Below are 16,138 nucleotides of genomic sequence, written 5' to 3' on the forward strand. Positions count from 1 at the left end.
TATTAGTCACCGGAAATGTTGTCCTAGTTTATGTTCGGTTTAACCGTTAGAATCCATGTCGTCACTGCATGTTGTTGTTCGCAAATTAATCCACTTTTTTCACTCCTGTAAGTCTTTTCCCTGTTGCAGAATGCCTAGGAAATAAAAATTGTACCCGATGTGACCGTCTCTGGAAAAAAACTGCTGACCCTAGCTTTTTTTGTCGGCCGCAAGCAAAGGGCGTGAGATTTATTTTTACCTGAAATCTCAGTCACAAAATTCAATTTAAACGTCCTATATTTCACACTTTTTGATAACGATTTAATGCTTTAAACAATTGTCATAAAAATGTAGTGTTCTTTTTTGTTCATATGATTGATATACTTATACTTGTACATATATGTATATCTATACAATTACATCGGAAAATAATTTTAGGAGGGTGGAATATAGGATATAAGAGAATAAAGGATATAAGAGAATTCTTTTACACAACCAGGCAATTTTTCTCGTTTACAATTCAGCTTAGATAGAATACAAGTCGTTTGAGTAACTACTTTTTGGCGTATAGAATACAAGAGTTTAGTAGGTGGCATTTTGGAAGAAAAGTATGTATTTTCAGTTTAATTATTTCATTTTGATTCAACGGGTTTTCGTGAACAGTGTACGTAACTGATGCACCCTCAATGATACGATTGTTGTCCCACATTCAAGCCAACTAAGGCCTATATTGTATCCGGTTTCATCTGTACTTGTCCAACCGAATATATGATTAACGACGAGTGTGTCCTAGCATGGGCCTGTTATCATCACTGGTGAACCGCTCTGAAAATCAGGACAGATGAGATGGCAGGAGATTATATATCACTGTGAGACTCACACAAACTAGGTCAAATTGCACGTGGAGAAATGGAGGTATTACATGGTTCGGTGAAGCTCTCTCTCTCTCTCTTTATCTATCTATCTACCTCCTTCTCTCTCTTCTGTCCCTCTATATCTGTTTATCTCTTTCTGGCTCATCTCTCTCCATTTCTTTCTTTCTCCATCTCTCTATCTCTCTCCCCCTCTATCTCTCCTTCTCTCTCTCAAATTGCAACGTTAGCAAACATCAGACACGGATGATAGAGTCGCAACATCCATATTGTAGAGTATGATCAGTATTACTCCATGCCAATGACCAACAAGGCATCGTGTATGTATGACTATTATGGTCTCACTCTGCAATGTGGATTGTATTGTCTAATATTTGCTTTTCTTGCTAACGTTATAATTTTTGTAGTTCAATATTCTAACTTTTTATCTTGCTTGTCATCAGCCCTTGGGCCACTGTTAATGCGGTTTTTATTAGTTCACCGTCGGTTATAAACTATCCCTCAATCAAACAGCCCTGTGTCGGGGCGGCGTAATCTTTTCCTGAGGCAATCTGGAGCCCGTAAAATAACGACAGTAGCTAGATAGCAACATGATTGACAATGTGGCAGACGAGATTCAGGTCAGTTTGGTCTTGTTTGGTCTGCGTATCACGTGGGCGTCACGTGGGCGTCACGTGCGCTCCGAGTGCAAAAAGGGCGGGATTAGTAATCCCTTCAGCAGGCGCCTGGTGGATTTGTCGTCTGATCCAAATTTAAATACACAGCGCTATGTTATTGATTAGAGGTCTTGTAATTGGAAGATTTTGAATCAAACTCCAGCGTTCTTTGAGTATTTATGTCTTACAGGTGTGATGAAAGAAATATGGTGCGCATGTGCAAGAGTGGACAAGCGTTTGTAGTCAAGTGACGTGACGCAATTTAGCGTCCACCATGTTGTTTTAATTTGCTACAGATACTATGTAAGAAATTGCCTGAAGCCTGAACAGTTGATTTACCTTGATATGTCAATTTTTCTTACAATGTAACTTTTAATAGAAAATTACTTCCTTCTTTCTCGCTTTTTCCAACATTTTGGGACACCACAGTAGATATATTTTAACAACACGGCTTTTATATAAAAGCTGTGCAAACACCCTAAATTCAGTTCACCTATATCCATAGGGTAACCTATATCCGTTGTATATAAAAATATGGTATTCGGGGATAAGTCGATAGAAGGTAGTTTCACGCTGCAATATTTTGAAAATGTTGACATTTGAAACTCACGTCGTTGACTTGAAATCTCTAAATACGTACCCAGTTTTTTTAAAAACAACGAATCTAGGTTATCCCACGGATTAAAGTGAACTAGATTAAAGTGAGATAGCCTGTATCTCACGAAAAGCCGTGAAGAATAAGAAGATCTAAGAAGTACAAGTATGCCAACAATTCCAATCCATCGTGCTTGCCTGCAGTTCACTACTTTGGCGCTAGGTTTCGATTGACGTAACGTTGCCCCTTCACATTTGCTTGCGTGCGACAGCTTCTTTGAAACAAAGCTCCTAAAATATCTCTATCTGTAAACACCGGCTTACGATTTTTCAATTCTCCAAGCAATATTATGATTTGGGGCGGAGGGGGTAGTATTGGACATTGAAGGGAGGCAACCTTAAAAAAACACGACCCCCCCCCCCCCCACACACACACACTGAAACCTCTGCTTGGAAAATTCAAAATTCCATCTCATTGACTACCGCCCTTACCAGCAGACGTGCATAGCGGAGTCCATAGCTACTGTTAACCACAAAAACACCACCCGCTATCAGCAACGAACCACTCACTCCATCAAACGGTCACCCGACCGTCTGACAGAAGCCTGGCGTAAATCATGTGATAGCAGGGTGGTGACTGGCACACGGAAAAAAGTAGGAAAGAGGCTTGCAAACTGTACTGAGCTTTCGTAAATTTTGCACTCTCACTACACTTGCGTCAATCTTGCGTCTCCGTGGGGTTCGTTCACTGCCTCACCGTTTTGTTATTTTCTCCGATTTTTTTTTTTATAATTTAGCATAATACGTAAAGTATGACTAAGAAGACGACAAAATACAAAAAAAACGTAAGAAAATTCGTTCTATATCTCTGAAATTTGTTGAGTATCTTTCGAGCCCTGCAGTGACGCAAGCTCGACGCAAGTGCAGTGAGAGTGCACCTTAAGGTACAGCGACTCATTCTCCTTACATGACCCTTATATCAGAAAAAGGAACTTCCTGAATGTATGAAACTGAAACTGAAGAAAACAGATAAATAATCAGACTTTCGTCACATTGTTTTACTGTGAACTTTGCCCGTGATCGTATAATGCCAAGACTGGTAGTGTAAGATAACGAGTTCTTCTATCGTCCATTTATATTCATCATTCCCTCACCAGGTCAGCTCGATACAGAGCCTTGGGGGACCTACGAGAGCTGTAACACGGGAGCTCATTAGCTGTCCACCCTGAGGAGAATCGAATGATTGATCACCGCAGCTGAGTGTTGTCCTCAGAGACACACGCTTTCTGCGGGTATCTGAAGGATGGAGTGATTATTTTGCTCCTTTTTAGAAACTGGAGAAGGGGAAGTGAGTGGTTGAGCACTAGTTTGGTGCCATTGTCGGAAACATCACTTGTCGGAAACAGTACTTCCTGTGTGTTTATAAAGCATGGGGGTAATTATTTTTTAAACTAATTTTTAAGATTACACTTCCTGATTAAGTTGAACATACACAGAGTGACAGAGAGAGGAACAGAACGCTGTAGAGAGATAGCGTAGAGAGCGCGCACGAGAGAGAGAGAGAGAGAGAGAGAGAAAGAGAGAGAAATTGCGAAAAAGACAGCCAACTTAGTTTCATGCTTTATTCCTCCATTTGTAAAGATTTGGTTATTGAGAAAATTGTAAGAAATCTCAATGATCGATACAAAAATGACGATATATAGTAACACTATTAAGATGCTAAGAGTCTGCTACAACAGATAGTATTCACCAAATTGAAAAACGTGTTTAGCGGCTGGAAAACAGAACAAGTGGACATACAAAGACATAGAGGGAGGAATGATTTGCCAAAGTTTATTCGCATTCCTACAAGCATTTTCTTCATTTAGCTAAAAGTATTTCTCGAAAATTGTTTCCTTCAAATACAAATACAACCTTGACCCTCTTCAATGGTCAATAAATATCCGCGTAAAACATTTCAGTCAATATCTATCGATTTTTTTGTGAGCCCTGTCATGTGATGACTGCCAAAAACGTCCAGAATAAAAGAAAATCAATCATTACGCCTTGTTTGATAGTCCATAACTTCAGAATCCTTCCCAACCAAATGGTGCATAGAGTGACTCCGATTTCCGTTTCAATAGCCTTTAGGCCACAAAATGTTGTGCAATCACTAGGAAGCTAGTACTAGTTTTTATAAGTGTTCAACAACTGCTCTCTTTAACAATTCTGCGTGCAAAGCAGAGAAAGTAGAATAAGAATGTACAGTATGTATTTTTATAGTCTTTCTGAACGAAAGAAATTGTATAAAGCCACTGTTAGCCATCGTAACCTCTGCTTGGAGAAGGCCATTTTTATAGTCTTTGGTAAGGGTGCGTACGGGTACAAAACCGTCTTTTTCTTGTTGGACCCGTCCAGAAAAAACGGAACTGAAAATCCATCAGTAGACTGGATGTTGGACCGACTCGAAAATGAACAGTTTATACCTGCAGGCGTACACGTGTTTTGAGGCTTATACATGTACAAGAAAATAGCAAGAGTCACATGTTAAAGTAGAGAAAAGTTGATAGTCACCACGTTTCTACAATGGCAAATTTAGTCTGAAACAAGGGCAGTTAGTGTTGTTTATATGACGATAGGATTCTAAGAAAACGCCAATGGACGTTGGATACGCCACCAAACAGAATCCTTTGTATCGAAATGGACCATTGTTTTGAGTATGATAAGTTCACACATAATTAGGTTCAAGTCCGGACCTGGACCTGATCCTCTGGACCTGGACCGTACCTGGACCTGAATTTTCTTAATTTTCCTACCCTAGTCTTTGGTATCGGTACCACTTGGCCATTGCACCTGTCGGTCCATCCGTTATATCAGAAACGGAAAGTCCCTGAATGCATCACCAGTAGACATAACAGTGGTAAGCCAGACTGATATCTCCGTTGCCCAGCAACTGGGACAGACGTTATCTCGGTTTGTCACGTCCGGGCATTATCAGCCGTCCACCCACACCTAGCCACCCACGCAGAGTTTGTAAATCATCATGGCCGGACATGAAGCCGGTCACAAATATGCAAATATTCTATGGTCACAGCTAGTAATATTTGCATACATGTGACTAGCTACATGCGGCCTTTACTGTCAGCATAGGGTAGGAATGTCCTTTTCCAAGCAGAGTTTAAGGGATCATCTCACTGGAAAGCGCCAAATTGCACTAAAAACGTGTCAACTTTGCGAATTTGGTACAATTTTCCCTTGCCGTAACACTAACATGCAACACATTTGTGTCGTGTGACGCATTTTGTGACGTGCGACGCATTTTCAGCCCAGATGGTCAGGTTATCGGAAATTGACGTGTTGCCAAATAAAACCCCTTACGTAAGTGGGTAGCTCTTAACGTACAAGTATCACTCCGTAAAGCCGTCGCAAAAACATTTTTTTCAATGATCCTTTTGAGACTGCTCGAAGCATTGTTTTGCCACTTCCAGAAAACACCCAACGAGTGTCTCTTTGAACTGTGTCTCTTCGTGCGTAGGAGAGGCCGTCTTTTCAACATCGTGTTCCATAGCGTATATGGATCACCATTGTGCCTGCCGAACCCGCAAGACACTCGATGGAGCCGTTTGGCGTAGATGCGTTCGTCACACTGCCCTGCGCTATTTTACACGACTTTATAACGTCATAGCTAAACGTCCATGCGTGAACATAACGGCTAGGTTACTGGTGAGAAAGCGCGGAACGTAAAGCCAGGTTCCCGTAGCGCACGGGAGCGTGGTAAAGCCGGTTATCTTGCTCGCTGCCGCGAGGAAAAGGCCAGCTCTGGGAATGGCAAGACGGACTGCTCCGTTTGTGGAAAGCGACGGGTAGTTTTTAAACGTTTGATCCGGTTTTGCGTGTGACTAAAGTGTAATAGCTCACTTGTGTACAGTGTCACTCTCAGTTATCATCCACATAAGCACTCGCTCAGCGAAACACCCCGGGCAAAAAGAATACATATTTCTGCCAGTTTTACTTCGCAATGGCATCTGTGGCTGCCAACATAGCTTATGCTTAGGTCACAATTTGAATTGAAAGGGGCCATGCCGAGCGGTTCACGGGCTATGTTTTAGCATGCACTTTCAAGCGTAACCCCTAAAAGGCCTCATGGCTACCGGGCTATGATTTGGGCCCAGTCGGGCCCGGATTTTAAAACTCTTAGACTACCTTGTCTACCTTGTCCCCCCCAACGACCAGGAGGTCAAGGGACTAGGTAGGTCGTTAAAATCAGCCCAGGATATGGCGACGAATAGACGGATTGACCTATCCGTGAGGCTACAGAGATGTACCACCGCGGTATTCTGGCAGTCCCCCGGGACAGTTTTGTGGCTTCGGAGCCCGACTGGGGCTACATCCCTGACGGACTGACATACACCGTGTAATTGTAACCTTAAGCATTAGCTAAGGCATAAAAGTTCCGAGACGTGTCTAAATTAAGACCTGGTCGATTTGAAGCGTACCTTGTGCTTTAGACTATTATTGACCATGTTCCCCTATCTCCTTTCAATTCCAGGACACAGTTGGGAATTTATTCTTTTTCAAAGAGGCGTCTTTTTTCTTAAGGGGATGGGGTGAGATTAGATCCTTTAGACATACGGTCTGGCAATCTAGATCAATTAGAAACCATGCTTGAGTAATTTTCGCATGAAAGTAAAGTCACGCAACCTTGATTAATTCTTCAATGGAATTTTTTGCCTTCATCATGAAATGCAATTTGCTGAAGCGAACACATGGACAAGCGCAAATGCTACGTTGGACGATAAGGTACTGATAGACTTCTACCGCTCTTTCAGCACCCTTTCTTCATAAGTTCTCTCTGCCCTTGTACTTGCCGCTCTAATGTACGATGTCCAGTGTTTGGGGAGAGACACACCCCTTGTACGTTATAATGAACCCACCACGCGTATCTAAAGGTGAGTTCACACGTGCGCATTCACACCGTATGAAGTCCGTAGGGAAGTCTTAGCCTTTACCAGGCTAGACAGGCAGTTGGAAAATATAGTCAGATAACATGCCAAACGAGTTAGCTGGTCGCAAACCAAACCATACTGTTTGTATTTGGTCAATTTCTACTATTTTCTAAGAGACACGTGGACTCAGAATCCAGAGGTTCTGTGTTCGAATCCTCTTACATGCTCTGATGTGCTTGGAAAGGCATTTAACACAAATTTCCTCACTTCACTCCGGTAAAAATTAGTACATGGCCTCGTCTAGGGGTGTCTCTGGGATAGGACGTTAAATAAAGGTTCTGTGTTTGAGCCACACCTCAAGCACGTAAAAGAACCAATAACGAAAAGAGTATGAGTCATTCTTGGAGCGAATCAAAGGAAATCTATCTGTATATGCTGGTAGGGGGGGACACTATTTTGCAAAAATGCAGTTTTTGCTGAAATACGCATCTGGAAATATGGAGACAGTCCATGTGAATATGAAAATGTAAAAATTTGGTAGATTTTTAAATGCTAACCCCCCTGTACATGCCCCCTGAAGATTTTACCTTGAAAATGTACCAAACTAGTATAAAGCTATCCTAGCATACATACTTAATGCCTTAGAAATTGTACTTTGACATTTCTAAGCAGGATATTTGAGGTCAGGAGAAATCATTGTGCATATCTGAACCCCTAAATCTATTCCCCATGCAAATATGGACTATTACAAATCATCCCCATTGCAAAAATGGACTAATCCAAACTCAATTGCGCGAAATGGGCTACAGGTATTTCACAGAAGGGACAAAACCTGTTGTCACATGGATTTGGTTTTCATCTTTTTCATCGCATCAGAGTCCAGGCAAAATCTTGCAGACCTAAAGGTGGCAATGCTTCAGATATTGGAAGCTGCAAGTAGTGTGGCCGCCAAGACCCTGTTTGAGAAGATTGACTTCGTCATGACAGACCAGACATCTCACAATTTAAACGTTGATGAACTGGTAGCAGAGAGCCTAGAGTCTGAGCACATCCCTGATCATCTTTTCTGCAATGTTCATCCAAGTTTTTGCTGGTGTGTTTCGCCATGAGGCGGTTTACTGTGTAATAATTTGTTTGCAATACAAACAAATAAACAGAAGCTCGTGCATGTATTTAGCTGATGACTATATGTTCTCATTTACTCAACTGTAAGAAATCAATGAGAAAAATGGCCACAAATTGATTTTATTAAATCATTCAAAAGCACAAGCGATGACTCCCTTTAATCTAATGCAAAATAATTGATAAGCTCTCATGCGTGCGGAAAAATTCCTTCACGACCGATTTGTAAGCCCGCACATGCGTCCTTTGATATTGTTGACTGTGAGGAAAAATCGTTACTTGTCATCATTTGATTTCAATGCAGCATTAGTACGAAACAGTTCGGGCCTTTAGGTGTGGAACTATTTTTATCTCCGGGAAAGCGACTTGCCTCCTAAAGGAGGTATTGTGCGTGGTTGGTCGTGTTTTTGTGTTCGCAGCTGTAGCTCACGATCTCTTTGATGAATTCGTATGTAGTTTAACCTAGATGATGCACATTGGTTGTTTTACACCGTAGCAGGTTTTTTTTTTACCTCCGGGAAGGAGGGTCACCTTCTGAAGAAGGTATTGTGGTTGGTCGTGTCACTGTACATGTGTTTGCAGCTGTAACTCACGATCCATTGGCTGCATTCGTACGATGTTTGGCATGTCGTCTGCAAGTTTTTCAGCGAGATGATGCACGTTGGTTTTTTACACCGTAGCAGTTTTTTACCTCCGGGAAGGAGGGTCACCTTCTGAAGAAGGTATTGTGGTTGGTCGTGTCACTTTACATGTGTTTGCAGCTATAAGTCGCGATCCATTTGTTGGCTTGCACTAGTTGGCTTTTCTCCATTGGATTTTGTAAAGTTCTAACGTCCTTTGAGGCCACATCAAGTAAATTTATGGATGACATCAGCGCGCTCATCAATTTCTTATTTTGAAGTGGTAAACATGACGACAAATTAGCAACATGAGCAAATATGGTGTGTTGAAGCCTAGTTATTGTACTTGTAGAAGTGAAACTAGATAGGTAGCCATGACTGTACTGGAAGAAGTCAAACTAGTTGGATAGTTGGATAGAAGTGGCACCAAATGGAAGCAATGAGTGCAGTTGTCCGTTCCATGCCATATCCGAGTGTTTCATAACTTGTATATTACGTGACATTTCAATTACAAATGTATGACAGCATCGTGTGATAAATGGTGAAAACAAATTATCGCAAAAAAGTCACTACTGCTTAAGGTTTCAGGGGTCAAACACACCCGACCACTCCTAGTTTCTCGTATGTTGGGTTCTTTTTACATGGTAAGGTTAGACGACAGAGGACCCAAAGCTCCCTTACACTCAGGGCCAACGGTTTCACGTCACCATAAAAAAATACGAATATAACTCCTTACACCATGCCCAAACGGGCTTGCACCTTCCCCTTCCTGATTCAGGAAATTCACACCACGTGTACTTCTTTTTAAATATTCTCTGTGACATTTCACAACATCAATATGTACTTTCATAGGCAGCATGCCAACGCAAATTCGTTGATAGTATTGACAGGTTTGAGACGTTCAAAGGGGCTTTTTCGAAAGTGCAGCATTTTTACATCTGGCTCAAAACCAAAAAATCAAGAAAATCAATTCGTAACTTCTCAAGTTACACTACTTGCGAACCCATAACGTTCAAGTCCAATTTCGCATTGTGAACTAAAAAAGTTATATGATTCCAGACGTCTAGTCTCTACCAGACTGACTACGCTGGCCATTAGAGGGAGAATAGTTTGCCAGGGAAGTTTTGCTACCAGAGGAACCAATACGGGTTTATGGACGTTTCGCCCGATGGATCTTTCGCCCGGAGTCGTTTCGCCCGGGTATGGAGACGGTTCGCCCGGTAAAAGGACGGTTCGCCCGATATGAGGTGCCGTGGGCCTTGGACGATTCGCCCGGTGGCTATTCGGACGAAAAGCTCCCGGGCGAAAGATCCATCCGGCGAAACGTCTCCGGGCGAAACATCCATCGGGCGAAACATCCTGTTACCAGTTGGTTGGCCGTTCGTGGGAAACATGAACCTAAGCGTGGACTGACTCCCCTGGCCAATTTTCTCGTTTTGCCAAATTCTATGATCGTTGTACCCCCGTAGGAAGATAGTCATGTATCTTGCTATTTTGTATGTACGATGTGTAAATGTTGGATTCTAATTATGACTCAATTAAAGGGACGGATTTGAGTTTTCTTAACCATATGAATAAAGACCAAAGAAAAATAACCAGACAAACAAATTACAGTAAGACATACCATCGTTGTTGATGGTAAACACGAAATATTGGAAGAACATCGCCCTTTCGCTACGTACTGTAGTGAGAGACGCCCTCCATGGTAAATGATTTAGCTTGGGATATTAGTACTAGTATACGATGTATCTGTGCTAAAATGTCCCTGTAGCTCAACTGGTAGCAGCGTCGCAGTTGAGCTCCTAGTCTCGATTAGTTGGTATACTGGGAGACCCAGGTTCAATCCTGGGTAGGGCATCTCGGTTGGGGCTGCACCTATCTTTCAGGAGGTACGAAAAATGTTGTGCCGTGTTCGAGGAAGTGCCTTGGGCACGTCAGTGGGGAAAGACTAGCAACTCCTTCCTGTAAGAAAATACCCATCTTGAACGAGTAAAACTATAATATCCAACACAAAAAAATGTGTCAAGGAATGGACAATCCACTGCTGCCGTGACGTCACGTTATGCAAATAGAACACGTCAATCAGTGAGCAGTGGATCATAAGTTGCAGGAAGTCTATGGCGCCCACCGTCTCTGTTCAGGGATGGCGGTTCATTCCTTGACAACGACTGGATCTGTTCAGTCGAAAATTTGGATAAGTCCAATTTTTGTGTTAGATATAACTAGTTCAAGAATGACTTCTAACGTTACCAACACAGATGAACTTTCAAGTTAAAAATATATCCTGATGCAGATACGGCAAAGAAACTTGGTGCCCTATTTGCCACAAGGAAGTACAGGGGTTCAAAAGAACGATCGTGTCCTAGCGTGCTGTAGATGTCTACTACAGATAAACAACCAGCTAGTGGAAGAAACTCCCGATTTGGCATTTCATCTGACACGACTGAGTTCCTTGGGCACGTGCCAAACTGAAAGTGTCGTCTGTGGAACTGCCTGTTTCTTCACGATAGCAGGACCGTAAAATCCAAATACACCTTACGTAATGTCTGGAAGGTACCCGACTATACAATAAATTTTCATACCCTATACCTTCCTTTAGCTTGGTTGCCGGTATTGGATGTTATGAGGAAATTCGACCTTTATGATGAATAGAGGGTTGTACGAGAACGCTGTAGTCAGAGTTATTCTTTTCATTTTATAGCGGGAAGTTTGGCAATAGAAAAATAGATTCTGAATGAATGAGAGGGAAAGAATCACACGCACGCGCGCAAGCACACACACACACACATACAAACACACACGCACACACACATACATACACAGACTCTTGCACACACACTCACGCACATACACATACACATAAACGTAGAGGTAGAGGGGACCAGTAGAATTCTCTTTATCATCCATCCATCCATCCATCCATCCATTCATCCATCCATCCATCCATCCATCCATCCGTCCATCCGTCCATCCTTCCATCCAAATCGCTCGTTCTCACCCTCCCTCCAATTTCCCCATTCCTCCCTCCCTCCTTCATCCCTCCCTCCCTCTATCCATATCGGTTGTTTTCTCTCTTTCTCTCTCTCTCTCTCTCTCTACATACGCCTCTGATTGCATCAACACTACCTCCCATCAACTACGTTACCTTCATTGCCGTCCTATCTTCCACAAGGAAGAAAAAAAGTAATTTCACGGATAGTTACTGTGTGGAAAATTTCTAGAAGGTTCATTAATCCCCGAAGATTAACGGTTGAATGGTGGCTGTCCGCCTCTGCGGGTGTAAACTGCCCAACGTGATCACATCGATTTTTGGGCGGGAAAATCTCCATTCTTCCGGGCGATCGGACACGGTGTGATTCCATCCCGTCCCTGATTTGATTAAGACTGCTGAATCTGATTGGTCGAGAAGACCGCAATCTGATGGAACACGGTTGGGGAGAAAATGACGTCATTGGCTATTCTCTTATCGTCGGAGTCCACTCGACCGTACTTTAAGTTTACAACGTTCTGAATGAAGACATACCAAGCGTCATAAAGGGATATTAAGATATACCTCTTTTAAGATAGACAGGGATAAATCAACTACACTCAACATCCCAGAGGAGACGGGAGACATTAGCATTTTTTTTTCAATACGCAAACAAAAAAGATGTTTGGACATTGCTATGCAAATCGAGAAAATGGTCAAGACGAGCATTCACCTTTAACATATTACCCACAATTTATGTCGCTGAGCACTCGTACTCGAAATAGTGAACTACTAGTACCTTATTGTAGGGTAAGACCCTGTACTGGAGTATGTTATCTTTATTTTTTGTCATTCTTGCATGCAACAAATCATTTTTGTGCTTTCACTCTAAAGATTCACCAACTTATTAAAATCATGTGATTCACACATCACACTATTCAACCAACACGATATATCTGATCGGCTTTTTCAATTTTGTCAGACAACATAGAATTATTGAAATTTTGCTCTGCTTAGAAATAGAATAATAGAACTCCTTCATATTTGAAATTATGCCATGCCTACATTGAAAATGAAAAATTAATTTACTTCGTTTTGTCCTCGTAGTATGTAAAATACTTCAGTCATTTAGAATTATTGAGAAATGTTTGAACTATATATATATATATATATATATATATATATATATATATAGTCAAAATAGACTCAAATTTCTTAGAATGATGCCAAAATTTTCTACACTTGTTACCTTGTATAACTGTTGCGTATAACTTCCCAAAGGAAGAGGAGTCAAGTAAGGTAGACCAGTTCCGCTTAATTTCTCTGCTCAGTGTTGAGGGAAAGATCTTCTTCAAGATTGTGGCCCAGCGTCTAATAAAGTACCTTCTGGACAACCAGTATATTGACACATCTGTGCAGAAGGGGGGAGTTCCTGGTGTCCCAGGATGTCTTGAACACACGGGCGTAGTGACCCAGCTCATCCGGGAGGCTAAGGAGAACAGAGGGGACTTGGCAGTCTTGTGGCTGGATCTCGCGAATGCGTATGGTTCGATCCCCCACAAGCTTGTGGAAACAGCACTGACCAGACACCATGTTCCAGAGTCAATTCAGAACCTCATCTTAGATTACTACAGCAACTTCTGGCTAAGAGCTGGCTCCAGTACAGCAACTTCAGCATGGCAACGGTTAGAGAAGGGCATCATTACTGGATGTACGATTTCAGTGCCCCTCTTTGCACTAGCGATGAACATGATTGTTAAAGGAGCGGAAGCAGGATGTAGGGGTCCCGTGTCTAGGTCTGGAACCAGGCAGCCGCCGATTCGAGCCTTCATGGACGATCTGACGGTGATGACTGCAACAGTCCCGGTGTGTAGATGGCTCCTACAGGGATTAGAGCGTCTCATTACATGGGCACGGATGAGTTTCAAGCCGGCCAAGTCAAGATCTCTTGTCCTGAAGAAGGGGAAGGTGGCTGAAAGGTTCCGTTTCACCCTGGGAGGCACTCAGATTCTCACAGTGTCAGAGAAACCAGTCAAGAGTCTGGGCAAGGTGTTCAGCAGCTCTCTGAAGGACACCGCTTCAGTTCAGCAGACTAGGAGTGACCTGACAACGTGGCTCGAGGGAATTGACAAGACAGGGCTACCTGGTAGCTTCAAGGCCTGGATGTTCCAGCATGGAGTCTTGCCAAGGGTACTCTGGCCTCTTCTTGTGTACGAGGTGCCGATGACCATGGTGGAGCAACTGGAGAGAACCATCAGCAGGTTCCTTCGCAAATGGTTGGGGCTCCCGAGGTCCTTAAGCAACATTGCCCTGTACGGTAGATCCACCAAGCTGCAGCTTTCCTTGAGTGGCCTGACTGAAGAGTTCAAGGTTACCCGTGCAAGAGAAGTGTTGATGTACCGGGACTCCTCAGACTCCAAGGTCTCTTCAGCCGGCATCCATGTCAGGACTGGAAGAAAATGGAAGGCACAGGAAGCAGTGGATCAGGCAGAGGCAAGGTTGAGACACAGTGTCCTCGTGGGGTCCGTGGCAGTAGGACGGGCAGGACTGGGCAGCTGCCCAAAGCCTCGGTACGACAAAGTCAGCGGGAAGGAGAAGCGTCCAAAAGATCCAGGATGAGATAAGGGCTGGGGAAGAGGAGGATCGGCGATGCAGGATGGTAGGCATGCGCAAGCAAGGTGCGTGGACTAGGTGGGAACATGCTGACTCCCGCAAGGTCACATGGCCAGAGTTGTGCAGAGCTGAGCCTTCTCGGATCAAATTTCTCATCTCTTCAGTGTACGACGTGCTTCCAAGTCCAGCTAACTTGCATGTCTGGGGCTTGGCAGAGACCCCCTCATGCCAACTCTGTCAGAGGAGAGGTACCCTTGAACACATTCTCAGTTGTTGTCCGAAAGCACTAGGGGAAGGGAGGTACCGCTGGCGGCATGACCAGGTTCTAAGGGTGTTGGCAGACACAGTTAGCAACGCCATCCAGAGTAGCAGGAGTCAGCAACCCCCCAAGAAGTCAATTGTCTTTAACAGGGCCGGAGAGAAAACCCGACAACAACCCACTTCCGCAGGTGGGCTTCTCTCCACTGCTAGAGATTGGCAGCTTCTAGTGGACCTTGGGAGACAGCTCAAGTTTCCAGAACACATTGTAGCCACGTCACTTCGCCCTGACATGGTACTCGTGTCAGAATCCACCAGACAAGTGGTTCTGCTGGAGCTAACTGTTCCCTGGGAGGAGCGTATAAGCGAAGCCAACGAGCGGAAGAGGGCGAAGTATGCCGAACTGGTAGTACAAAGCCAGAGTAATGGGTGGAGAGCCCGGTGTGTACCAGTGGAGGTTGGTTGCCGGGGTTTCGCAGGGCAGTCTTTGGCTTATGTGTTAAAACTCCTTGGAGTAAGAGGTTTCCGTCTTCGGAAATCCATCAGGGATATTCTAGAGGCTGCTGAGAAAGCCTCACGTTGGTTGTGGTTCCGTAGGGGGAACCGTGGAAGCCACACGGACACAGGTCGGGGAATGATCAACCTCGGCTGGGTCGCCCGGGTGAGGGTGTATGGTGATTAAAGACCCGAAACACCCAATGACCCCGGGTTCATCACTGATGATGTGTCCCTGTTCGCACTACCAGAGTGTATTCTAGAGTATATATATATATATATATATATATATATATATATATATATAGTCAAAATAGACTCAAATTTCTTAGAATGATGCCAAAATTTTCTACACTTGTTACTAGTACCTTGTATAACTGTTGCGCAATAACTGTATTTCACTCATATACTCAGTTATTCATTCTTTCATTGTTCTTTATTCTTTACTTATGACGATATACACACTATTAGACAAAATTGTGTTGATACCTATACTCTTTATAATATGCAGCTTTGATATCATGACGTTGTAAATGGTAAAAAAAAATGCCATCTGTTTCCGTACTTTCCCTTAGCAGCCACACTATATAAAACATGTCTCAACCAACACAAATACGCTGCCCCTTTGAAGGTGAGGTGTTGATCCGTGAAGTCTATTTCAGGAAGTTGTGACGTCACAGGTCACGCACGGGTCACATGTTTCCAGATGGCCGGGTACTTGTGACGTCATAGCGATAGCGAAAAACGGCAAGTGCCAGACGAATGTTGATAATGAACTTGTAGTACGTGTCAGCCAAAGTTACTTGTCGGTGCAGCGATTTCCGCTGAGCTGCGTTATATCAGTAGTGTCCATTCCAAGTCACCGAGAGGGTTTTTGATAATATACAAATATTTGTAACATTTTCCAAAAGGTAGAATTGAGCAAGGACCTTGATTTGAGTAAGTGTCCCCATAAAGCAAGCCCTATTGTCCGTCTCTGTAATAAGAGTCTGTATATTTTCAGATTTCACTGCTGGGCACCGGTGGGTCCTTTGTG

The 16,138-nt window shown here is 43.3% G+C and overlaps 1 protein-coding gene across 1 annotated transcript; it reads left to right on the forward strand.

The window, feature by feature from the left end:
- The first annotated feature begins 1,441 nt into the window (after nucleotides 1–1,441).
- Nucleotides 1,442–15,360, forward strand: LOC118424272. Its single transcript, XM_035832816.1, is given in 3 exon segments — nucleotides 1,442–1,471; nucleotides 13,018–14,337; nucleotides 14,339–15,360. Coding segments are annotated over 3 exon segments (2,301 nt in total). The 3' UTR covers nucleotides 15,290–15,360.
- Nucleotides 15,361–16,138: the final 778 nt, after the last annotated feature.

This window comes from Branchiostoma floridae, chromosome 10, assembly GCF_000003815.2.
Source record: "Branchiostoma floridae strain S238N-H82 chromosome 10, Bfl_VNyyK, whole genome shotgun sequence".
NCBI classification, from domain to species: domain Eukaryota; kingdom Metazoa; phylum Chordata; class Leptocardii; order Amphioxiformes; family Branchiostomatidae; genus Branchiostoma; species Branchiostoma floridae.